Source organism: Dromaius novaehollandiae, chromosome 25 (assembly GCF_036370855.1).
Source record: "Dromaius novaehollandiae isolate bDroNov1 chromosome 25, bDroNov1.hap1, whole genome shotgun sequence".
NCBI lineage: Eukaryota > Metazoa > Chordata > Aves > Casuariiformes > Dromaiidae > Dromaius > Dromaius novaehollandiae.
This window is the reverse complement of record NC_088122.1, coordinates 6,349,754-6,376,010: the sequence shown is the minus strand read 5'-3', so window position 1 is coordinate 6,376,010 and position 26,257 is coordinate 6,349,754. Positions and strand designations below refer to the sequence as shown.

Sequence of the window (26,257 nt, the reverse complement as noted above, 5' to 3'; positions counted from 1 at the left end):
GAAGCACTCGTTGAGGGACAGGTTGTGCCTGACGCTGTTGCGCCAGCTCTTCTCCTGGGCCGAGACGGGCGGTGAGTGAGCGCGGGGGGGGCGCCCTCGTGGCCCCTCCGGGTCGGCCCCCCCCAGGCCCTCTGCACTGGTTTGGCCTCCCTGCGAACTCTCTGCCTTCTCCAGGACATCAGTAGGCACCAGAGTGAACAGCATCTGACGCAGTTGGTGGACCAGCCCTGTTCCCCTCCACTCCAACCCGGCTGAACCCCGAAGCCCAGCACCAGCACACGGGTTTCCCCGCAAAGCCACCGGACCCTCCATCGCACTGGGGTCGCCGGAGAGACGCAGCGCAAAGCCGGCTCCAGCAGGTTTGTCCCCAACCCCGGCTGCCCCTCACCACGGGGTCCCTCAGCCCCGGCAGTGGTGTGGGGTCAGCCCGGGGCTCGGCCATGGCTCCCCCCCCGGACGACGCTCCCGATTTCCCCAGCTCGGATGCTGTGACGGTGCTGAGGAGGAGGAGGAAGAGGAAGGTCTGCAAAGGGACTCCGACCGCCCCGGCCGCTCACCTTGTTCTTGAAATAGGGGTAATTATCCATGATCCACTGGTAGATATCGGAGAGCAGCAGCTTCTTCTCCGGCGAGGAGAGGATGGCCGTGGAGATGAGGGCGATGTACGACTGGGCCGGCTTGTCGCTGGCCTCCGGCGGCGGCCGGGCCCCCGCGGCGGGCTGGGGGGCACCAGGGCCCCCGCAGCTGCGCTCGGCCAGCAGCGACTCGATGGTGAAGGAAGCCCCGGGTGGGCGCGGGGGGCCGGGCGCTGCCTCCGCCATGGCCCCGCGGCGGCTGCGGTGCCCACGCCGCGGCCAGCCGGGCGCCCGCCCGGGGAGGCCTCCGGCCCGGCCCGATAATTAGTGCAGATTACAGGGTTTGCTAATTGTGTTTTCACAAACGGGCTGCCTTTGCAAAGCAGCCTGTTTATCTGGCAAAGCCCCGGGTTTAGCGGGATTTGCCCTTTAAGCCTAATAAATAAAATGATTAATCCGCTCGAGGTGGAGGAATTTTCGAAGAGGCACCGGGGCGCCCGCAGCGAGGACGGCGGCGGAGCCAGGCAGCGGCCGAGCCCTGACGGGGAGCAGGGGCATCGTCCCCTCACCGCGGCCCGGCGATGGGACCGGCGCGATGAGCCCCGGAGTCTCCGCGAGGAAATGCTCCCGACTCAGCCGGGCCCTGGCACCCGGCGTGGGCCAATTCCCACAGGAGCCGCTGGGGAGAGCCCGGATGCCGGTCGCACCGAGGACGTGGGGCCTTGCATCCCACTGCCTTGGGGTCCCTGCAGCCCCCATTCCCAGGTCCTGGATATGCCCTGGACCCATCCCGTTCCCGGGTCCTGGAGAGACCCTGGCACAGCCCTGGCTTTCCCACGGTCTCGTTTTGGGGCGACGCCGGCAGCCAGGGAAAGGGTCTGGGCTCAGCCCCACGGCGGCAGCAGGAGAAACGCAACGAGGGGAGACGCTAGGAATTAAATGTAAATCTTTCTTTTTATTTAACAAACACTATAATTTGAACTTTGAAGAATGTGTACTGAGGGAAAGAAAAATAATTTTCTTTTGTTTTTTCTCTTCTCTTTACAAAAAAGAAAAAAACAGGATATAAGAAAAAACATATGTACAGGAAGAGCTGGCCAACTCAAACAGAAAGCAGTAACAGAAGCATGATGTTTCCAAACAGTGGCTTGGCCTGGAAAATTTAAAAGCAATTAAATTAGAATACAAATATTAGAAAAAACTGGACTCTAAAGCTACTGTGCGGCCGGGGATGCAAGCCACAGAACTTTATACAGTAAAACTTAATTTTTTTTGAGCTCTACCCATATTTTTTTTTGTTGTTGAACCCCCCCTCCCACCTCCCGTTTAAACCTGAAAACATATTGCTTACTCGCAAAACGAAAAGTCTATGCCAAACAAGTAAGAGTTACTCTGCGGGAGCAAGACTGGAAACAGGGGAAGAGCAAACCCGACGGGGGCTGCCGCCCTCCCCGGCGGCCCCGGCTCTGCCTTCCCTGGCGGCCAGAAACCCCTCGGAGGTTTCCGAGTCTCCCCTTGCCGGGCGAGCCCAGGCCAGCGCCACGAGACATCTAGAAGGCATGGGGACACAGGCAAGGGTTTTTTAATTTTTTTTTTCCTCCCCTTTTGCCTTCAGTTTTCATTTACTAGGACAAAAATAAGAGATGGGCAGGAAGGGCTTGGAGCGAGGAGCGCTGGGTTCTGCAGGGCGCAGAGCCCCGGCCTCTCCCGCACCAGCCCGGCCCGGGGGAGCATTTGGAGCAGGAGCCTCCAAATATGCCAGGTCTAAGCTTCCTGCTCTACAGCACTGGTAGGATCTTTTTTCTTTTTTTTTGCTCTCTTCCTATATGCTTTGGGGTAAGCCCCTAACAAGGATTTGAAATTGTTCTAGGTGGAACTTGATGGCTTTTCGGTTGCCATGGGGTCGTTCGATGCATCGCTTTTTCCCCAAAACGCACGATGAGGGCTTGGGAAAGCACCATCACTTTGGTGCTGCCATCTACCAGCTGCCTCCTCCTCCAAGCCCAGGCTCCGAGGAGGAGGAGGAGGAGGCTGAAGGGGTATGGGAGGGTTTGGACTGCCGGCAGCTAGAAGTCTCGGTACGGCACAGCCGAACGCTACTCACGTGGCCCTGGCTGCGGCACTGCCCCTCGGGTTTGGCGAGCAGGGCTCCCCTAAGGCCGTTCCCTCTGCTTTCCACCCGTCCCGTGGGCATGACAAGGGGCAGAGCCACAGGCCAGCTTCCTTCCAACATTTATTCTCATCTACAGATGAGAAAAGTCAGCAAGGTCCAAAGCAAAACAGACTTTCAGAGGCTTTAGTGGGAACAGCAGAGCTGCTCAGGCAAAGTTAATTACAAAAAATTCTCTAAGACAAAGTCAAAAGGTTACCATTTGGAAACTCAAAAGCAACAACATTTTGCCATCAAGAGCATAGCAGTAGCTTTGGGTCTGGGACCAAAGTCTTGAACAGAGAAGTGGAAAGTCCAGAGGCTGTTAACGCGTGGTCACGGGGCTCCACGCATCGTCCCTCGGCTCTGTCCTCAACACCCTGACAATAGTGCCGTCAGCAGTGCCAGTGATGGGCTGCACACTGGTTCGTGACTGAAAGAAACCTGAATTGGAGATTACCGAGGTAGTTGGCTAGAAACTGAGATTCCCCCACCTGGCATTTTCTCGAAGGCCCAAGCATCCTTTGCACCCCACCCCGCTCCTCCCCGCGTGCCAGGCGTCCAGCTGTCCTGCAGGTCACTGCCACCGCCTCCAGAAACAAAGCCTTCTCAAAGAAAAGGGAACGCGCAGCCCTTTTAGTCTTCAAAAACACCAAGTTATTGCACTTCAAAAATACAACAGATTTGTGGTTCGAGCCCTCCCCACCCTCCCCATGGCTTCTGCTCAACTAAAATGATTCACTACGCACAATTTCTACATTACCTTCAGATTAGGTTAAAAGATTCAAAACGTTTCTCTTTACATGAGGTGCAGAGCTGCGTGAGCTCCTATCTAGAACAGTGCGATTCCAATCGTACGTCTCTTCCCTTTCGCCCCGTGCCCCCCATCCCCACCCCTAAAAATCCCTCTATGCTTGCTGGGTTATACAAACCTCCCTCGCCCACCCACCCCTCTCCCTCCCCCCAACCCTCCCCACTCACATGTCCAGCAAAACGTTAGATAATCAGGAATGGTTATTTAACAAGACAATAAAAATGCACACAGCTTTGGAGATGCACGGGAGTTTGATGTCCTGTAGATCTGCAGGTGAACTCCACCGATTCAAACCGTACTGGTGAACGGCAGCAGAGACCAGCGAGCTGTGGATTCTGACTGCCTGGCTTAAGACACTTTCCTTACTTCAGACTCCGGTTCAGGGTCAGGCTTTGAGTGGGGTAGTTTTCCAACCAAGAAGCAGCTCAATGGTTTTATTTTTATATTTTTTTTTTCTCGTTTTAATGGTTAACTTGGAATAGGAAAGTCATAGGAGATCAGGGAGGAAGGGAGATGAGGTGGGAGAGGACATTCTCCCCCTCCTCCAGTTTAGTAAGCACCAGAGTATTCAAGTCTGTCCATTCTGAGATTCAGAGCTGCTTCCGCAGTCAGCAGGCAGAAACTAAACCTTTCTCATAAGAGCAGCGTCGTTTTGGTTGGGGTCCGTCATCGTCGTCATCATCTTCCTCATCTTCCTCCTCCTCTTCCTCCGATGAGGAGCTGTCCAGTGTTAAATCCACAACATCAGCAGTGGCCTTGCCGTTCTCACCGTTACTGTTAGGAGTGGGCAACAGCCCGTTCACATCTGAAGAACCTGAAAGGGGAAGGGAGGACTAATTAAGGCCCTTCATGTCCAGCTTAGGGGTGTTCCAGTGCTCCTGGCCTTCCATGGCTGCGCCGTACTTAAAAGAAGGGTGGGAGGAAACAAATTCCACCCAAGCAGCTGCCTAAAACCAAGCCCACACCGCAGACCTGAGGACCTCTCTGCAGTCCGTGCCTCCTACCACGCCCAAGAGCACCTGCGCTGCCTGGCAGGTATCTGCCTGAGAACTGGGAACCAGCTCAGCCAAAGCAGAAAGTTAGGTGCCTACGCTGCCAATTCTGTCAGTAAAAATCACCACTGCTAGATGTGACCTTGCGTGGGCTGCCAAACCGACAGCCCTTCCAGTCAAAATCCTCTTTTCCCACAGAGCAAGTACAGTGCTCTCCCCGGCTGGTCGTGCTGAAGACATTTCGGAGTTCATTCCAGAGGTGCAAATGCCAGCAAACGATTCGATGACACTCTGAAAACAACCCAGCTTTGCTAAACAGCCCATTCGCATTTGGAGTTAAACTGCGCAGAAGCACAACTCAAGAGATCCAATTTCCCATCAACAGCAATCGCCCTCTTCCATAGGGATCGGATGCATCCCAGTGATGCTGTTCGTCACTGAAGGGAGGGGGAAACGAAGGGGCTATCCAGAGGCAGCTCTGAACCACACGGCTCTTCCCAAGCCAGTTGGGGACCTCCAGTTTTGCAGTGCACGCACATTTTCTACAGTCATTTAAGATCTGTAGCCCCCTTGATACTCACCTAGAACTAATATTGGACATTGAGGGCTGCAGCTCCGCTCTTTCTCAGCTCTGATGGGACACCAGGAGCCATCTACCAGATACTCTATTTCATCTGCGTCTTCACATTCTGTCAGTATCTTTGACAGGAGCCTGGACAGGAGAAAAAATGCCATCTATTAACCTTGTGGCCATCAGCAGAGCACATTTAGTGACAGGCCATCAACCTGGATCTTCACCTTAAACAGCCCTAAAGTTAAGAGAAATTTAGTGGTAGCGGAAGGCTGCCAAACGGACAGCCTCTGCAGTCAGGGCTTGTTTTATTTCCCATAAAACAAGTACAGGTTCTGACAATGCAAACCACCCCAGTCCTTTCTGACAACGTACATAAACCATGAACTAACATTTTAATTATGTGCAATTAGAAGACAGTCTTGCCTTTTCACCCAGTTTCCCAAGTCTGTGGTGCTGCTTCCAGACAGTTGTCTGATGCCCCATCTAGAGCTCTGTCAGGGCTGGTGCAGCTACATTCATAACAAGGCATTAGGAAAGGACAAAATATCCTATTACATGAAGAAATAAGCAATCCCATAAGCAGCACTTCGCTTCCTTCCTATTTTTAATTCCCAAAGCCACCACAGCAGCCACCAGAAAAAAAACATACATGCAGCCTCCCGCAGCAGGAAAAGCATGTTCATCACTGAAAATACACCCAGTGTCGATACTTCGACATCTGCCCTCTCTCATCATGGAGAGGCTAACCAGAACGAAGCCCTTACTCTGGATCATTATGCCTTAGAGACCGGGCACTTGCTTTATTCCAGCATGTCCCACCATTTGCCGAGGATGTTTATTTGGAAACGCTATTAGGATCGCTGTTCTGCAAGGCCTTCATTCAATTCTGGACTACAACATTTCCTTTCAGTATAAAAGAGAGCTGATACCAAAAATCTTAGAAGCTCAAGAGAGCTATTAATGGCACATTATTCTGTTCTGGACACCGTTTCTCTTGGCTCAAGTTGTTTCTGCAGACACGTGTTTCTGCAGACAGTTCTGTCACCTAGCAGAGCAACCACCAAGGCTGCAATTCCAGAAAAGCTAACAAGGCCCAGAGGATCTTAGACTCAACCAGCCAACTACCTCCTTAGGAGCCCACGCCCCTTTTTTGACTAAGTTAACATCCAGCTGTGACTGCCAGCTAGCTTCCCTCTAGCTTACTTTTCAGGAGGCCTTAAGACTACCTTCATACAACAGAACCAGTACTGAAATCCAGTCTCGAGCACTGCAAAGCAGCAACACAAATCTATGAGCCTTCGCCAGTGGCCTCCTCCTCCTCCCCAGGGGGGACATGTTCTCTGATGACCTGTAGAGGTTCCACACTCCAGCCCCTCGCACTTTCCCCTTCAGTCGCTGCGACCTTGTTAGAGATCTGAAAGGAACTGGATTTTCCTGTTGCTGTTGGCCAGAGGACAAAGCAAACAGGTTATCTATGCCTCGGCTGTTTGAGACAGTCTAAAAAGCCACAGCTACTGGATCGAATCCGTCCCCGTGAACGCAGCAACGCTCAGAGCACTACCAGCACGGCGGCGGGAGGATACCACCCAGGCCAAGACTCATCTGCTCACTTAGCTGCGTCACGTGCCAAGGGAGCCGGATGCACCTGAACGATTTCTCTAAATTCTCTCTGTATTTGAGGGAATCTCCATTAGAGGCCAATTATACAAGCCATGAGGGTGGAGATCATTTTCCAGAAGCCAAGAACCGTGCATCTTGCTCCACCAGTCCTCAGCGTTGCTGTCAGCTGGGCTAGCGCCACTACGGATGTCGGTGATCCCAGGCCATAAAACAGGCTCCCTGCATTTCTAGGCAACAAAGCTTCATCTGGGGGTGGGTGGAGATCATCATTCACATTAATTCACTCCATGTTCCTTCCTTTGCTCTTGGACGAAAGCCAGGCAATGTATTGAGCTCTTCTCTAGAGATCAGCCTCTGGAACCCATATTTCTGGAGATAGCAAGTATTATAGCCAGCTTCCTTGCTTGCCTCAGGTGGCCTCTGCCATCAGCCTAGCCAGTTCTGCAGTTTGCATACAGGACTCCTGTCTGCCAGGTCGGCAAAAGAGAGAGGGAGAGCTTCCATTTCAGAGTAATCCTCTTGAAAAACAGCTGCATTTTCAAGCTCTGCATTATCAAACCTCAGATGTACGAACATCACCTCCGAAGTAGTCTCACACTGCCAAACTGTAGCACTCCAGCTCTCTTCCTTTAAGGTAAGCCCTCTGCTCCCTTTGGTAGAAGCCACAGCAAAGCAACTGTAGTCTGGAGATAGGGGAAACATCATCCCCACAAGGGTTCAAAACCAGCTGACAAGTTGAGTGGCTAGTCTAAAGCAACCTTCCACCAATTCGTGGCCAGAGAACGCTTGTCGTGGCTCAGGGAACGCATGCAACTCCTGCCTCACGCTGGTGCAAATGCTTTTTGGAATTTCCTTTGCTCCAGTTCCCTCCTGTACTTTTACCGCACCGCTCTGACTATGCCAAATTCAGCCTGAGACAGTAAAAATAGAACATCCCTAATGCAGAAGCAGCAGAGGCTGCCTTGCTGGGAGCACTGAGAATTGGGATGCTGGTCTGGCTCCGTACTCCCGGGCCCCTACAGGACAGGGAGCAGCCCCAGGACGGCTGCCAGACTCAAACGCGCTGCTGGGACAAAGGTCTCAGCCCTCTCAACCCACTCCGGGTCTGCCCTTCAGGGACCCTCTTTGCTCAGAGAGCTGTCCCACAGGTTGGTTCCCTCCCAACATGCCCCATTTTAGGGACAGCCAGGAACCCCCAGGCCATGACAAGGGCACCAGTGCACCCAGACCCTGCTGAGCACCCCAGGGTCTCCTGCTGCATGGGTTCGACCAGCCAGCGGGCAGCAGCCAGTGCTGGGTGCCGCTGGGGAGACCAGGGCTGGAGGCACCTAGGCAAACCCACCAAACCTGGCCAATATTCCCCAAAGCATCTTAACTCTGTCCCTCCGTGGGATTCCAACCCTCAGTTTTATTTTGATAGGCATTCATAACACGGGAATAGTCCCTACTAACGCACCCATCCGATCCCTAACACTACGATATTCACAACGGCCACAGAAATTGTGCAGAAACAATTGCACAGGCTGTACAAAAATCTTATCCAAACACTGCATTCGTACTTCCATCTCAGAGAGCTAGATGTTTCAGGATGTTTGCTTTAATAGCTGGCAGAGAAGACCCCCTGACCGTGTGCCAGGAATTGCTTGCGAGCTGCTAAGCAGCACACATCAACAAGAAAACAAGAAGACATTTCCTACCAAAAAAAAAAAAAATCACCTTATCGGGTGCTTATAAAGTGGGTTTATTCCATGCAGCGTGACATCTGTCAACCAACGCAGCTAGTTGTGTGGGTTCATCAGCCTGATGAAAAGAGTGAGGCAGTAAATGCTCGATTCTCAAAATGCTTTAGCATAATCTGAGAATCGAGAAGAGCAGACCAACAGTCAAGCCTTGCTCAAACCCACTGGGACAATTCAGTTAGAATACCGTGCACCAGCAGAACATTTGTTTCTGGCTTTGTTTTGAGGCAGACCTCAATCAGATGCAGAGACCAGAAAAAAAGACCCTGAACCCAGCAGAGAAAAGAAAGAGGTTGAAAAGAGAGGAGTGTGTATACTCACCCGTCAATTATTAACTGGTCATAGGGTGCTGGTTTGTCACACACGGGGCACATCCATGTGGGCTTTTTCTCATTCATCTGTAGGTAGAAGACTGCATCAAAGCACTGCAGATGTGCACAGGTCTCCGCCCGGCATGGGACAGACAGCCGCATCTTCACTAGCTGTTGGACCAAAGAGCAGAAGATCAGCAATAAACCCCACCCAGGTTATCACTAGACAGTTCTCCTAAACAAAAAAGGTCTGACATACAAGAAAAGGTTTGTTAGCCTGCAAAACTGGTCTGACAGCAAAACAGGGTTTCCTGATAAAAACAGACGAAAATATATTGCAAAGACTTACCGGACAGATGAGAGACACACGAACACCTGTAGTAGCAATTTCACTGTCTGGGTCCAAGCGTAACTTCTCTTTTACTGCAGTAAAAGAGTAGAGAGGAAAAAATTTAACAGATCCAAACTTAAACCTGGAAATAATGTGCAGTGCAGGTCAAGGTGCTCACCAACAGCCCTTGACTGTGTACAAGTCACTCTTCCTGCAGATGACAACCTCTGCCAGTCAGGGCCAGAGGACACAGAAGAGAGAAAGCAATTGTATTAAACATAGAAAGCATCGCTGAATTGAACGGAGAACACTAGACTGCAGAGCTCAGTAGAGTTTTCTCATCGCCAGGGCTGAGACACAGCTTGTGCTGCTTAGCTAGCTAAAAACCTTGTGCATGATTAGGCAGTCCCTGGTCTACAGGCCAGCTGGAATATATAAGTCAGCCAGGAAGCTCACCTTTTCTTACAGTCTCCACTCAACATACATGTTCCACCCCCTTCCCAATGACTCAGCTCTCTCAGGCAAACAGCACATGCTGCCTTGTCCAGGCAGACCAAATGAAGGAGAAGGGATGGATTTCAAAGGCATTGGGATGAGGAGAAAGCACCACGTGCACGGTAACCACTAGCTACACTGTTAATGCTCTCTTAGATGACCCTTCCTCCTCTGTTTCACAAACTACAGGCTAAACAACTGGGGTACATAGAGGAGACCACCCTCCTCATTGTCTTTTTCATGTTAATGCTATATGAAGGCATCCAGCTGGGGGTTAACTTTATCATCATCGTTCAGAAAAGGCTAAGACTCCCACATACCTGGACTTTCTGCTGTTTATTAGATTGTTCTGGTGGGGAGGGAAAGAGTGGACAGAGAGCTCTAGCACATGGTCATAGACTTCTGAAGCAAAGTCATTTGAGGCTTATCTGGTCATTAGCACAAGCAGGATGGATTTTACTCCCTCCTGAGATCAGTGGCAATAAGACAGGGTCATCTCCCCACCCACCCTGCTGAGGTTCAGGGGAAGTCCCCCCAAAAGTGAACACACACAGGACACAGTCAAACTGGCAAGAAACCATATCCCATCATTTCCCTGTCAAGCTAACAAGCCTCCTCTAACACTACTGGGCTGTAACTCTCCAGCTTGTGCGCTGGCCAGCTCATTTACCCCAGCAGCCTGTTTCACAGGAACCACAAACAGACCCAGAGGTACCAAGGCAGACAACTCGAAGAGCAAGCCAGGAAGGCAGCCATGCAAAAATGGTCAAAAGCAGCGAGCCAGTGTATTTGGAAAGAATCAGACATGAAGAGAGGAGGTAAGGAGCCCTGTCCCTGCTGCCACATCCTGGAATGAAAAGCCAGAGGGGCTTGTGGGCAAATCAGGAACAAGAGCAGATGTGCAGGTCCCACAAGTGAAGGTCCCTCCTCAAGGTGCAGAATTAACACACTAAGTTAGCTTTGAACTACCGAACTCCTACAGAATAGCTGCTGCTAGCACTGCTGTCTGGAAAGGCCTATGACACTTCCATCGCCATTTTCCTTTGGAGCGAGTCAACCATTTATTTTGACCTTTTCAGATCATATCAAGATGTCTCCAGACACTGAACATACATGCAATTTTGCAACATGCAGCTTGAATTAGAGAGTGACTTCTCAGATGAGAAATTCCCATAAGATTCCAAGATTTGGTGTTGTTTTATTCACACTGGAACACTTTTCAGCCAAATTTAATTTTCACAAAGCTTTTTGTACAAGCATCCTCTGTGCATCAGTTACTGTGATTCATGGAAAGGAAAAATGGGCTTTTCCTAGGACCTCCTGATTATAATCAAGCTATCTTAAGCTTGCTCTTAGATTCACAGCTATGTACATAAGCAGCTCTGTTTCCAGACAATGTTCCTACTAAAGTCAACAGAAGCATATGCACAGAAAGATGAGTCAACCCCAAGATGCAGCCAAAGTCAAAGGGTAGCTTTAGTATGTACTGAGGGATATTACAATGATCAGAATGTGGAACCACTTCCAGAACAGACTAGAGCTATAACAGCAAAGTTTACAAGCTATTTGCGCTTGCCAGTCTCAAGTTTCCAAACAACTTCCAAGCAGTAACAGGCCAAAAGAAACAAAACAAGATCATCTTCCTATTTGGTTAAATTTAAGCTCACCAAATGCAACTCATCTCTGCCCCTAAGTTCAGCCAAAGCTGTCAGTTATCTAACTCAGTAGAATTGAAGGCACACACTTGTTACTAACTGGCAAAGAGGAGGAAAGCTTTCAGAACCTCTGCCTGCTGCCCCCAGTTTGGGAAACCATCCTGCACGTGCTCATCTTGAGGGGAACAGCGCATACTGCTCAGCCTGGTTCCACAAACAGCGTAGGGGCAAAGAACGACAGGATCCTCTGCAGTTTATGACAACTCAAAACCCAGCATCTGCTCAGTTCACTTAAAGTTCTAGTGAACAGCAAAAAGGGGAGCCCACCCAATGCTTCTGACTTCTGAGAATGGTGGATATTTAACAAGTGGAATTTTTTGTTATGTCAGTAGATGAGTGCTGACTGTCAGAGTGGCCTAATATGGTCAGACTGTCGTGAACGCGGTGTTTGGTTCGGCATACAGATTTAGAGGTGTTCAGCACGTGCTGCAGAAATGCTGTACTTATGCACATGAAGATACAGTTTGGCTAAAGTAGCAGTGTGCCCCACAGTACGGATGTTCACTCCAGTTAGAAATCTGAAGACTTGACATGACTGAAATTATCATCTCCTCTGTAAGCTACAACCTATACTTCAAGTTAGGGTTCTCACATCTGGTAAGAGTTACCTGTGGTCTGAGCAGCACATTTTAAAGACAACGATGATCTACAGTGTTAGTGTTTGGTTCTGCATAAAAGAACTAAAAACACTCTCTCCAGTAACATTAAGTAACTGGAATGAAATCCTCCAGTCTTTTCGGAACGGCAGGTCAGATTCTGTCTCGGAAAGGTAATTTCCCCTCATATTTACAACATTTGCCTCATGCCACGATGATTTACCTGAGTGGTCTAGGATAAGCATCTTTCGGGATCATCTCTTCTCTGAAGGTCTCAAGGCATATGAAAGTGCTGGTGGTGAAATCCCACTCCCAGCCCCCAGGAGTCACAGGGGGTTGGGCAGCAGGACATTTTCACCAGGATCCCTTGCTCCAGAAAGCTCCTTTGGAAATAGTGCGGGTCAAGGCCGAGGTGCCGTGGCAATGTTCATCAGCTCGTAATTACTCAGGTGAAGGCGTGAAGCCATTCGCGTCAGAATGACACTGGCCTTCAGCAGCACTCACCACGACACAACCTGGGGACAAATTCTAAATCCAACTAAGTGATTCAGAGCTTCTGCAGAGCCACAAGAAACACACTCTGCAGAAGTGCTGCACTTGCACACAGATTTGGGGTAATTTCACACAACTAATAGGCAGCTTAGTGAGTCTGTGCAGATATAAGTGTTTTTATAGAACTGGAGAACAGAAAGTGCATGAAATTTGGCAGCTGTTCCCACACAAATTTCTAGTAGCCTGATTATTAAGGAATGCTGCAGTCTGACAGATACACAGCGAACCTCTCCCCTAGTCATCTCGCAAGCAGACATACTCACCAAGTGCTTTGCAGAGTTCTGGATGCTTGATCCCAATGGTTTTCAACCTCTGCAGCAGCTCCGCTGAGGTCATCTGCCGCACTAAGTACAGCCCCACGGAATAACTCTAACGAGAGAGGGAAGGGAAAGAATGAGCAAGGCTGCCCTCTTGCACTTGTTTGTGCAGCTCTGCGCAACGTCCTTCGGCACATACCTTTCCATAATTCCCCCAGGTTACAGTGATGCGATTGGTTGCTGCAGACAAGTACATGAGATGGGTGAGGTTGATGGGACGACAGGGCCTTTTAGGTTCCACTCCAGGTTTGTTTGATGGATAGTAGCCCTAAGGCAGAAAGATATATTTTTTATAATTTAAGATTTTACTGAAGATGCTGCTATGAAGAACATCTATTCATCAGCTTCGCAAAATTCTACTCACCCACAATTTCAAAGAGGGAGGATAGAAGGGAGCAGAACAGTCAGACCAAATACAGAGTGAAAGGGAGCAAGTCTTTTTGCAAGAACGGTTTAACACCACAGCTAATCCAATAGAAAAATAGCTTGAAACTAAGTAGTATGCTTTTATACTCTGGCTTCTTGTCTGCGTTCATCAGAAAAACAGCCTTCATTTATATTACACAAGTCCTTCCAAAGTTGTAATGTCACGCTTCCTGGCGGAGCTGACTTACCGGCACTGAGCAGTAACTGTGATTCACTTTCACTGCAATGTTTGGGGGATACTGATCCTCCTGAGGAGAACTAGTGTCTGTGTAGCAGATCCTGAAAAGAAACAATTCATCTCTTAACATCCCCATGCTTTTTGCATGTTCAAAGCCCTCTGCTCATCAGCAGCTACCAGGAACAAGCCATCGCCACACCAACCCATGCTCCCTCCTCTGGCCAAACCAAAGCCAATTCTACTCAACTCTCCCAGATCTGATACAGCCCTGACAGTTGGGCAGCAGAATCTGATACTCTGCTGTTTTCTATTACAACTCTAACTGCAGCGCTACATGGAGAAAGAGGTTAGAAAGTAAAATTTAAGATGCTTGCGTTAAGTCTGTGAGCAAACTACTTACTGTAAGTTATCTTTGTAGCTAATAAAAAACACACTGAAACTTTTACCATCTTTTGCTAGTGCCTTCCCTCCTCCCGTTTTGCACCTCATGGGTTTAATTAACCCCATGCTCAGACTTACCTTAGCACAACCTGAACCGATTTCACACCAGGTTGCAACTCCCTAATAGATTAGAGAAGAAACAGAAACTTATGTAAAAATGTAAAAAAAACAAACAAGAATTATTTTGTAGAGTTTTATTTATATTGTACAATTCACTCTGCAGACATCAGTGGTCAGCAGTCCTGCAAAATTTTCTTTCCTAACGCATCATCCCACAGCCTTTCTCTGGGTTTTCAAAGCTGTAAAAGTGTTGGGGGAAAGATATCAACTTGCCTGGCATCCTTTCTCTAATTTATAAGCATTTAATTCCTCTCCCCCAACAAAATCTAGGTTTTAAGGCCAGGACTATCAGACAGCCTTCCTTCAAAACTCTCTTTAATTATTCAACTGAAGCTGTTCCTGCAAACCAAGGAATCCAAGTATTACAGCACCAGCAGAACAACTGTTAATATTGCTAGCTCAGAGTAGTACTATTCCAAACAAGCAGGATTACAGCTGATTTCAGAAAAGCTACATTTCACAGAGCAAGGGGATTTTATCAGAAGGCTCGATACACAGGTACAACCTACTCTAATTTCTGCACAGGATGCATAATTTAGCCTTGGTTTGCCTCTGGAAGCGTCTCATAGTCCAGTTCCGTGTTTTAATATAACTGCTTTAATTTTGGGGGCGGGTGGATGGGGCAGAGCCTCAGTTCAGCTGACAGAAGGAAGCTGCTCCGGCAGTTATAGAAACCACGTGGAACATATTTGGATACTACCCACAAGAAGTGGAGGAAGATGGACCCACATTGAGTGATTGTTCTAGACAAGTAAAGGCACTCATTGAAACCTCTGCTATGAAATTACTATATTTAAGTCATATTACTGACAGTGAAAGTTTTCTCATAAATCCAAATACATGGGAGGAAGACAGAACCGAGAATCAGATGCAACACATGTAGTCTCTTGTCACCCTAAAAGACTTCTGTGGTATATCATTTCCTTTCTGATAAGTCTTCAGCTTCCCTTGCACTGCCTCTGCTGACCTACTGGGATGACAACGGTAATCAAGCACTTCAAGAAACAAATCCCTCCTCCTGATTTGACGACAACAGTACGATTCACTGTTTAGAGGGTTTTCTTTATTTAAATAAAGGGTTTTCTTTTTTTAAAAAAAGGTTTTGCACTTAGTTTTGGAGGATCTCTTTGGCATCATTGTCCTTTCCTGGCAGCAAGGGCCAAAGCAACAGGTCAGCAAAAGAGGAAGCTTTACTGCCTGCGCTGACATCTTTCACACATTCATTGTTTGAATCAAAAGTTACGTGATGACAGAGGTCATGGTAAATCCTAATCGGTGGAAGATGTTTGCTTATGTAGTTACTATAGTATCACTTTCAAGAAGGAAGCTCTCTTTCAAAGGCAAACAGCATTACATGTTTAGCTTTTGAACTTTTGATGCAAAGAAGAATCTGCAAATATTCACAGCGTGAGCTCAACAAAGAATTTAGCTCATCAACAATTTCATGCTGTTTTTCCTGACCAGGTATACTATTCAAATAGAAGATTATAGGAGCAGCAGAAGTGAAACCTAGAGAGTTAGGTGGGTAGAACTGTATCCAAAAAAATACGGGCTTCATGTCAGAAGCAGCCTATCTGCTAGTGTCCTCAAAAATGCTGTTTCCATGCAGAGAACAAAAGCTCCTACAGAGAGGGAACACAGAGGAATTACACAACCACCATTTCTTAAACTGTTAATACACAATGAGCAGTACCTGGAATTTCTGATCAACTCCACTTGTCTCGGTGTCAATGCAAAAATGCACGGACTTTCCTGAAGCTTCTCATTATTCTGTGGAACTGAAGAGGAAAAAAAATAAGACTACATCAAACTGACGGCAAACTGATAACACCTAGTTCCTCTTACACTACAAGCACAAGGGGAATTTTTATGGTTTAAGCTATGGTTATTTCCAAGTTTGGCAGTATTGGAATTTGCTTCCACACAGCTAAAGAACGGTCACACGAGAACTCCAAACATCATACGTCCTCCTAAGAAGACAATAAACTAAGGTTTGGTAAATGCACTGTTGATTACAACATTGCTTATTTGTTGCTTGCCTGTTTTGTTAGCTAGCAGACTAATAATACACAGTGGATTTGGCCCTGCTTCCCCCGCCCCTGCAAATAATTAATGAGCCAACAAGAACATTTTCACATAAGAACGCACAAGCGGCATAACAGCGTGGAGACTATAACTCAGAGAAAGCATAAGAACAGAGGAAGGAAAGGAAAGGAAGGAAACAGCTAAAAAAGATCAGCTTAGCTGATAAAAATAGCATCACATAAAACAGCTCAAAGAGAGAAAAACATTATTTACAAACACAGGAGGATGATGGTGCATTTATAGGCAGGGCGTTGCAGCAGTCCACTTTCAGAAATGGTTAACCGCAAACCCGGCATTAATTACCTTTTATCCATTCACGATTTTGTTTTAAGATCAAATGTATTTACGAACACGGCTAAAATTAAGCTTCAGATTTAGAAACCTTATGTTAAGACTTCTGCTTAGTACCTCCTACTAAATTGAAAAGATGCTAAATTTTTTATTATCAGTGTGCATTTCCAACCGAAGGCAGGGCTCTGAGCTGGTGAACCTCACTGAATAAACATACAGAACAGGAAGTAACAAAACAGCTTTTTGTCTTTTTAGGAAGAATAGGAATTTTTTGCATCACTTTAATTACTAGCTTATTCAAAGCCAAAATATCAGAATTTTAAAAGGGGGAAAATATGTTTTCCTGTGTACAGATAAAAACGAGATGAAGGAAGGATGAAACTTCAGCAGCTCTAAGATCTTGAAAGACGTAGTGACAAACTGATTCACTGACTACAGATACTTCCCAAGGATAATTCAGCTTTAAAAAGGCAGAAAGGATTTTTGTAAAGTGGAAAAAAAATTGTTAAGATGTCTTTATGCACCTCTAATTGACTTTCAGTTTCCATTCAAATACCTCTGGACAAAAACAACCATTGAGAAGGAAAGCAATTCCTAAAGACAGTATCATTCATCACTTTCTAATAATAAAAAATAGAAATCATGTTAATATCGTTGCTTAAACGACTGTCTGTTGACACACTACCCTCCTGATGGGCGAGTTATACAAAAGCAAAGCAACTCTGCTGGGAAAAACAAAGGTTTTTTTTAAAAAAACCATTTACATCAGTTCTCCCTGCAAAAGTTCCCTTTTCCTTTACAAAAAAGGCAGCTGGCCATCTGAAGCGCGCTGCCTGCAGAACTAACTAGCACCATTAGAGGATGCCATCAGCAGTGGGAGCCAAACCCTGCGAGCTACCCAACAAATCCGCAATCACCTCTCCAGCAAAGTTTTCTAGCGTCAGAACTAGTACACCATGAATTTCGAAATACGTGATTTCTTCACTTCTATCACATACCAAATGGCTGCTGGCAATACCAAGGACAAATACTGCTCCAGGGCTGTAACTTTCTCATAAAACAACTGAAATGCCACTATCAGGTACAGAATACGATGGTAGGCTTGGAGACACCACTGGAGCACCTGCTATTGATGGGAACAACAATTGGTACAGCTCATGTTACAGGAAAACCCAAACCAGTCAAGTACAAACACTTTTCCTACAAATACTTAGTTGACAACTCTTTTCTTTTTACTTGAAAAAAGGAAAAAATAGTAGCAGCAGCACATGCTCTCCAGTTTCTTTATTTCTTGCCTGTGAAAGACCCCAGTAACATGGTTTATCTTTTCCAGGTAAGAACTGAGAGGTACTTCTCAGCTACACTCACGGAAAGCTGCTGCGAACTCACACAAAACACTCCAATTCTATCTGGACCAAAAAAAAAAAAAAAAAAAAACCAAAACCCAAACCCACACACAGCTGAAGGAAAAACAAAATCTAAAAGATATGAGACCACTAGACAGACTTAGTATATGTCCATGCATATCTTTTTGCCAAAAGGGCTCAGAAGTGGATGCTTCAGAGAAGAGTGCAAGAGAACATCCTCCAAAAACTGGGAGAAAACCTCTCTGAGACAGAGCTGAGTACTGACCCAACTTTCAAGATTTTAATTCTGGAAAATAAGCCCAAATTCCAGTAGGTACACTCTTAGGTATCTACTCAGCTAGCCATACCTTCGCTAAATAACCAGGAAAAATTATTAGGATTTTAAAGCTTAATATATTAAACAAGTGAGTTTCAGCTCTTCTTCTTCTCCAAGACAGATGCCTCCTCCGCACACAAGTCTCTGTTCCTTGACTTGTACAACTGCTGCTGGGATCAATTTATTTCAACGGTTGACAACTGCAAGAAATCAATTTAAGACTGAGCTTCATCAGCAGTTCTCTGAGTGAACCAAAACATGAAAATACTAAAACCCAAAAGGACTTGGCAAACCCCACTCAACATTTTAGCCTAATGTAACTGTGACGGATGCTCATGCTGAGAAGCCAACCCAATCTGCACTTCTTGACCCAGCAGGCCAGACCATGTTGTGCAACGTAAGGACTATGCAGTGTTTTAAGGTTTCCCTGCCTCAAGGTGCACCCCTCTCCTCTTTTTAAATAATACTGCTCACTATTATATTTATTGATCAAACCTGCACAAGGTTTTATAGCCCCAGGATAGAGATTATACTGTCATCACAGTGGCAGGGGATCCCAAAGGTAGGTCCCCGATGAGCTAGAGAAGCTGCTGCTGGCAGCACGCTTTTGTTGGGTCAAGGAGCTGCTGTGGGACCTCATTCACATCCCTACGGCTCCAAAGCAGTCCACATCGAGACACAGCACAACGCACATTTTTTCCTTCTGGGCTGCTGAACTATTCTGCCTAGATCGAAGGGCAGTTGTGTTCCCGCTGGGGCCTGGAGAGAAGGGGCAAATTGATCATATTACATCTTTAATTTCTGTAAATGGCAGAAGCATTCATTTTAACACACAACTACAGTTTGTTTAGCGGGTTACGTCGACAGTTTGAAATCATGCTTTTGTTGGGATTCCTCGGAGACTGCCCGACGCACTGGCGTTTCCTTACAGGCGAGGGAACACGGTTGCCTCAGCGGCAAAAGCAGGCCACCCGCGTACAGCAACTGCACTCCATCTTCAAAGGGCGAAGAGGGGGGATACAGTGGGAGTCCTACTACTTAAATGTAATTGAAGAGCAGCAACACCACTGCAAGGCAGGTATTATCAAAAGGTTTAAACCAAACAAATACTGTTTACGCTGACAGTGGCAGGACCTCCCAGGCTACATGGCCTTCTGCTCCCACAGCTGTACCACAAGATCTCTTTGGCATGCCTCCAAGAGAAGACCAGAAGCCTCAGTATCTACAGAAAGCACAGGCTGTCACAGCTAACATTCACGAAAAAAACAATAATAAAAAAAATAAAATCAGCTAGAACTTCTTGCAGCACACTATTACTGTCAAAAACTGTATTTACCCTGCTTTACTTAAAGAGGTGCCAGCAGATAAGTATGCTTACCAGCAAGGTGAGCAGGCACTACAACTACAAAGCTCCCATAAATGCTGTTTCTTAGCTACTTACTTGAAATACAATGCATAAAAGATATTAGTATTCATTCCCTCTAAAAAGGTACCTGATCAATCTTCATTTTCAGCCTTATCTACCCAAAAGAATCGTGATGATTCAAGTAAATTAGAAGAATTCTTTCATGTTGACATCCTTAAACCAACCCAGAAAACTGTTGCAGAAGCTGTTGTGTAGATAACTCAGAGGCTAAACTGAATCCTTAAATTGTCTGAAATTGTGCAGGCAGTTACCAAATATGAGATATTAACTGGTTCACAATGGACCCAACCTATTTGCTCTAGCTGAAACCACCTTTGTCTACAAGTCTAAGAGTAATCTGACACTTCTTCAGGGAATCTGTTTGCCTAGAGACCACATCAGGCATCGCCCACCTCACCTTTGCTCTCAAGGCAATAATTTCAAAGAGGCAAGAGAGCCTTTTGATTAGCAAATATGCTTCCAATTGAAGTCAGGAACGTATAAATTACATTTCCCCTATTCCCACCACAGCTTTATGCTTAAAATACCTCTTTTGTAGCTTAGGGTAATGTGCTGCTACAACAGCAGCTAGATACTTTTAAATGGATCCAAGAGCTCCAATCTCTTTCAGGTTCTTCTACAAGTTCCTGAGGTTCACAAGGAGCTTACGTTTGGTCCAGACACAGAACGTAAACTTCTGTATAATTTCTGATTTTAGAGGTCATTCCAGAACCAGCTCTCAGCAGAGGCACCTGGTAGTTCTGTTCCCACTTAGCAACATGAATGAGGAGCAGCAGATATTCAGGCCGTGTTGAAATAGCCCCAGTTGTAGAGACACAAATGCTTCTTTCTTCACGTTAGCGTAGGCAGAAGGAATTATAGTTGCTGACCACCGAGTTGGGAAAATGAAACAAGTATGTAAAAGATGTCTTTAGATTCTGAACAGTCGACTGGGACAATGAAGACTGAACATCTGTTCAACACCCAGCTCCTCAGCACCAGTCCCCAAAGGTTAAGCAGAAAACACTCTCATCGAAAGGCAAAATTAGTCAAATATGCTTTTGGGAACAAGCTGACCTGAGGGAGGTGTCAGCTAACATAGAGCTTAAATACTAAATTTAATGAGACCTCAAGTTCTGATCTCACGTAGAAAATTTAATGTCAACCTTCAATAAAATCTATTAATCACAATAAGTACATCCCTGCTCTTCTCCCATCTCTAGACGTTTCCACCTCTTAAATTTATTATTCTTCAAAACACTACATTTCCATTTCTGACTGACAAATGCCACTCCACATTCAAGGCTGAATTAACCTGTTCCCCAAACAACAGTATTTAAAATAATTTTAGTTTTACAGTGGCAGTTACCCCTTGACTGTTTAAATGGTCACAGTATTAAGACATCTGCTGCCTCCAAACGCAGACATAAATTATACACACATCAAAAAAAAAAAAAAAAGCTAATGAATTAGGGTTTTTTTAAACATACTGGTAAGCCACCCTGAAGCCATCAACACAGAAATAGGTGTAAACAGGGAAAGTCATGCAGTGCTATGCACAAAGGATAGAAAGGATAATAAACATATGGAATAAATTATTAGGGAAGACAGCTGAAAAAGGATATAAATGAGCTCGAGAGATATCCAAACTAGCCCACGAAGGCAGAAGAGAATGAAAAGGTCGAATGAAAAAGCAGAAAGATGGAATTAAAAAATTATGAGCACAGGCACACTGGACCAGATGGCCATTTCCTGCTCTGAAAAATGTATGTTCCACTGATATAAAGAGGACCAGCTTCAAAAATTTCTGAATTGTGGTCAGACGAATTGACAAAAGCACTGTCAACAAATCCCAAACGCTTGTCTGCCCTGATAATACCAGGCAGCAATAGCTACTGCACACCTCTTTATTCAAATTTCTAATATACGATCCAACGCTGCAGCCCTTCATGCACCTGCACAGACATAAAACGCAATTATCTTCATCTATGACAGGTTTTTTCAGTCCTCTGGCACATCAGAAACATGCTTTTTCAGCAAAGAAAGATCAGCTTCCCAAGTTCTAGGTTCACTTAATAGCGAGGCCTGGTATTACCGCATTTGCTTTATGAGCCACTGAGGCTGAACACCACACAGTGATACTTCCCCTCTGTATATAATATCTTCACTACCAGAACATTACATTTATCCTCAGTGAGAATACTCTTCATGGCTCAAAACTGAAATAACAAAAGTCAGACTTCTAGCCCCAAAGTGGGAGAAAGTGTCTCTTCCAGTTTTCAAATTTTCCTAGTTGTTCCTCAAAATACATGGCATCATGCACAAACAATTGTGACGAGCGTAAGAAAAAACATCAGAAATGCTCTTTGATGTGTGTACCACCTTCTTTCATCCGCAGGAGGCTTGAGGTTAGGTATGTCAAGCACCAAAAAACAGCATTCGTGTAGAATGTGCCAGCACGTTTGCCTAGCACAGGTGCAACATCAACACATAAGAGTTTCATCAATATACTGCTACATTAGGGAGAAGGAAACAGATCATGATTCACAGCACAGGACTGCAATGTTACACGGCAGCATTTCCAAGGAAGGATACGAAAGCTACAGCCAAACAAGACAGGCTTCCAAATTACAACTCAAAGTGACCACCTTTGTGTTCTAAGACAAGGGGAAAACAGGTAAGAATATTCTACTCCATGCTTAAAGCATCTGGGACAAAGGGGGGGAGACATCCATCACAATATGAATCACTGTTTCTCCTTCCGTCACACAATTTTACTGATCCTTGAAAATACTGCCATCTTTTTGACACTTATTATCCATTTCAGCTTTCTTTCCCAGACCAATTACAGCAGAAGAGCACCAGAATACAGAAAACTCACCTAATTCTGTTGGCTTCAACAGTTCATCCAGGGTCGTATAGAAGGGAAGTTTCACCAGCCGAACTTCAGGCTTTACAACTTTGGGCGGCAACCTTCCCAGTCCGTTAAGGTATTTCCCATAGAGCGCAGGATAGTCAATATTAGTAGTTGAGATAGAAGTCCTAGCAACAGTGCTCCCGCGGTCATACGAAGAATGAATGGAGAGTGCCTCAGGAGACCGGTGCTGCTGTGGCTGGGGCTGCCCTGGTTCAGAGCTCTTCTTGGCATAGCGAGTCTCATAGAGCTCTTTAATCTTCTTGAAAACTTCAGGGCTACAGTCAAATTGAACCAATTGCAACGCTCTGGTGACTAGTTCATGTTTAAGTCCACTTTTACTCCTGCCAACAAAACCCAGCAACATCTGAAGATCTGAGACTCGGAAACTCATCACCATGTTCTAGGGAATAAAAGATTAAAAACATTCTTACAGTTGTAAAAAGATAAAGTGTCAGTTCTCACTATACTCCATACATGGAATATATATATAGAATCCAAAAAACTAAAAATCCAGTAAAAGAACAATACCAAGCCTTCTGTTCAAATTAGCTGTTATGCACCTGATTAACATTCCATTTATTAGGTACTTGTTTGAGCAAAGCAAATACAGAGGAGACCATCAACTGAAAAATCAACCAATCCACCCAAATCAGAGAAACGGCACAGGATGGTCAGTGAGTAAATCCAAAATCATCTGTGATAACTAGCAAACATCCTCAAGGTAATTCTACTAGAAGCAATAGTGACCCACAAGGGGAAACACTTAAAACGGCCTGCCCCACACAGTAGAGTATATATTAATCCCTTCATCATGGAGAAGCTCAAAGCATCCAGACTTCTAATGCATCTTCGGGTGAGAGGGTTACATTAAAAACTTAATCTAAAATATTATTAGCATAAGACAAAGGGGGAAAACGAATGTGAACTGGAGGGTGGATGACATTTCAGTGAACCGGGGCTGCCAGTCCTTTAGGATTCTTTGTACTGCATTTCGGTGCACCTAGATATTGTTCGTACATGCAAAAAAAAAAAAAAAAAAAATCCAGAACTCCCCCTACATATGCAGGGCCTTTTAAAAAGCATCAGCTATGGAGTGATATTAAAAGACTAAAAGACTATTGAAGACGGGGAAGGATGTTCCCATGAGAACAATGCCTCCAGACTCCATCTGGGGGCTTTGCCAAGCATTCTCCCACGCTTACAGCCAGTAGCCACTTTTTCTCTTGTTCTAGTACTATCAATTTCAATGTTTTGATAAGCAGTAAAACTATCTTGGTCATCACAAATTCGTTCTCTTGCTGCTGTGGAACCTCAAAAGGTCTGTAACTTGTCAGTGGATTCAAAGACCATACTATATTACAAGGCACCTTTCCCCTAAACTAAGAACTAGAAATTATTTCAATCAGAACTAATGCTAGAGTCTGGTCAGACTGATGTTTTGGTTCTCTTGCATGGCACAGCAGCTTTATGAATGGACAAGGAAAACTTACTGAGTACATTTAAAAAAAAATGCAAGCTGCATGAGAATATACCTAATACACACACATTTATTTCCTCAGTGTCCTTCTGGTTTGTGGGAAACTTCAGAATTTCAAAAAGAAATCCCAACTGTGCCACAGCAAAGGGTAAGGAGCAGAGATCCAATAGGTCTCTTTTCCCCACCCTACCCTTCACTTGTTTGTTGATTAAAAAAACGCATAAAAGTCAGATTTCTTTGGAATTTAAAACAGTAGTCTTATGGTTTTCCTAGAGGAAAAAAAAATGATATGGATGAATTTTTTTTTTTTAAAGCTACTGTTTAGCCCAGAAACACATCACAGCCACATTTGCCTGTGTGGAAATTAGACTATAGAAAGAATGTCATTTTATTTTCTCCCTTTCCATGAAATCTGTCATTTAATCTGGAAACTGAAAAGATGTTAAAGAACTTCACACAAACGTCACTGGTTGTAGCTAAGATTTTTGGCAGCTGTGATGTGTCCCAGAATACCTTTGATGTGAGAAAAAGGGAAGTAACTTTAAAGAGGAGAGAAAGGATGTTTAATTGCTGGAACGTCAGGATTCAGGAGATCTGGATTCACTTCACTGCTTCACTAGATACCACCTGCGTAATCCTGGACAAGTTCAGTTTCTGCATCTCTATTTCCTCTATCTACAAAATGGAGTGCGCATTGGCCTCTCAGAAGTACTTCAAGGATAAACGGCATATTTGCAAAGATAACCACAGCAAGGCTGCGAAGCGCTTCGGTTGTACAGTAACGGGGAAGCCAGATGAGCAGAGCAGACAGATATTCCTACACTCACTGTTCCTACGCTGCTGGTCGCTTGGGAACTTAGGCACATAAAGTGGCGTTTGACCCAATAGTTTTCCACAGTTTACATTTAGAATGATTTAAGACCTAGAAGAATGATCAGATTTGAATGGTAACAGCAAAACAAATTAGTTTAATACAAAGAAAAATGTATCACAGAGTCTTAGACCTGTATAACAGTACAAATGGTACTTAGATCACATCAACTACGGAGGTTATTCAACACTAAATTTAGAGTCAGCTCCTCCCCCCCAAGGAAGCCTTGCGTCTGAGTGGCACAGAGCGTGTCACTCAAATATCTGCTAAGGAGGCAACTGATGAAGTCTTGGAAACACACCTCCTCCAGAAGAGTCCTGGGCTCAGCTCACAATAACAATGAGAGAGGCCAAATACTAGGGAGAGCAGAGACCACAGGGACTCCTAAAATAGACTCCCCACATCTTATTTTTGCAACCAGCCAGCCACATCCTTACTTATTAGCTAACCCTGCAGGTGCCAGAAACAATTTTCACGCGTCAAAGTCACTCTGTAAACACCCTAAGCGCCAGCTTCACCATGACACCGTCGCGGGAAGCAGGCGCGAGTGCAGCGAGTCGTTCCCCCGCACCACCGCGCACTGACAGAGCAAAACAGGAGTCCCATCACCAAGGGGAGAACAGCGAAGTGGGACTCAGAGAGGGGAGAGAAATAATAATAAAGCAGGGAGCGGGTCCTCTACTGCCGAACGTCCTTTCTGCAGAGGGCCTGCTGCGGTGCGCAGGATACTCTGGAAGTAGGATACAACTTAAGGTATGTTTGTTTTGGAAATGTGTCATTCAGAAGTGCCTCGGATGTATCCCAGAGCCTCCATGTCACGCAGGATTAAGGGGGGAGCTTTCCCCTGGGTACCTGCAGCGCTGGACACCGCTCGTTGCCCACTCGCACGCTCCGCTCTGTGCGGGCTCCCCGCGCCATCGGCCGCGGCCGTCGCGCAACCGGCCCCGGCGGCTCCAGCCCCCAAGGCGCCCGTGCGCGGCGGCTGGACAGCTCCGCGCCGCGGCGGGCACGAGGCGCCGGGGGGCTCCGCGGGGGGAGCCGGGCGGCCGAGGGGAAGGAGCCCCGCGGAGGCGGGCGAGGGAAGCCACCTGCCTTAATTAATTACTCGTAATTAATAACGGGGGGAGCAGAACGCGGCGCGGCCCAGGCCGAGCCCCTAGGGGCAGGCTCGGCGCCGCGGGGCTGCGAGCGGAGCCAGGCCTGGCCGGGAGGGGGGGCCGGGCCCGGCGGGGGGGGCCGCGGCCGGGCCCAGGAGGCCGGGGCGGGGCCGGCGGCTCCTGAGGTAAAGTGTGTGTGGAGGGGGGGGGGCCGGTCCCGGGGGTGCCGCCCCCCCGACTCTCGCCGCCGCTGCGCCGCCCTCCTCGCCGTCGCCCCCCGCCGGGAGCAGCCGCCACTGCCACCCCGGCCGGCCCCGGTCGACGGCGGCGGGGAGGAGGGCGGGGGGAGGAGGGGGGGAGGGACGCGCTCACTCACTTTCGCCTCCACCAGCTCCGCCGCCATCTTGGCCTCCAGCGTCCACCGCGCCGGGAGCCGCCGCCGAGTCACGTGACGCCCGCGGCGGGGGAGGGGCCGCGGGAGACGCG

The 26,257-nt window shown here is 46.8% G+C and overlaps 1 protein-coding gene across 1 annotated transcript; it reads right to left on the bottom strand.

The window, feature by feature from the left end:
• Positions 1 to 1,510: 1,510 nt before the first annotated feature.
• On the bottom strand, positions 1,511 to 26,252 carry PIAS4 (protein inhibitor of activated STAT 4). Its single transcript, XM_064497280.1, has 11 exons — positions 26,148 to 26,252; positions 22,291 to 22,726; positions 15,639 to 15,723; positions 13,904 to 13,945; positions 13,395 to 13,485; positions 12,920 to 13,048; positions 12,727 to 12,832; positions 9,124 to 9,197; positions 8,785 to 8,945; positions 5,112 to 5,242; positions 1,511 to 4,352 (listed from the first exon to the last, which is right to left on the bottom strand). Exons 1-11 carry the CDS (start codon positions 26,172 to 26,174, stop codon positions 4,147 to 4,149), a joined length of 1,488 nt encoding a protein of 495 aa, XP_064353350.1. The 5' UTR covers positions 26,175 to 26,252; the 3' UTR covers positions 1,511 to 4,146.
• Positions 26,253 to 26,257: the final 5 nt, after the last annotated feature.

Bases quoted from the DNA above. Each gene is read 5' to 3' on its own strand.
- PIAS4 (XM_064497280.1), bottom strand. From the start codon at position 26,174: ATGGCGGCGGAGCTGGTGGAGGCGAAA. The intron at 13,946-15,638 runs GTACTGCTCATT...CTAATCTATTAG, and splicing joins GAGTTGATCAGAAATTCCAG to GGAGTTGCAACCTGGTGTGA. The intron at 12,833-12,919 runs GTATGTGCCGAA...CTCTCTCGTTAG, and splicing joins CCTGGGGGAATTATGGAAAG to AGTTATTCCGTGGGGCTGTA.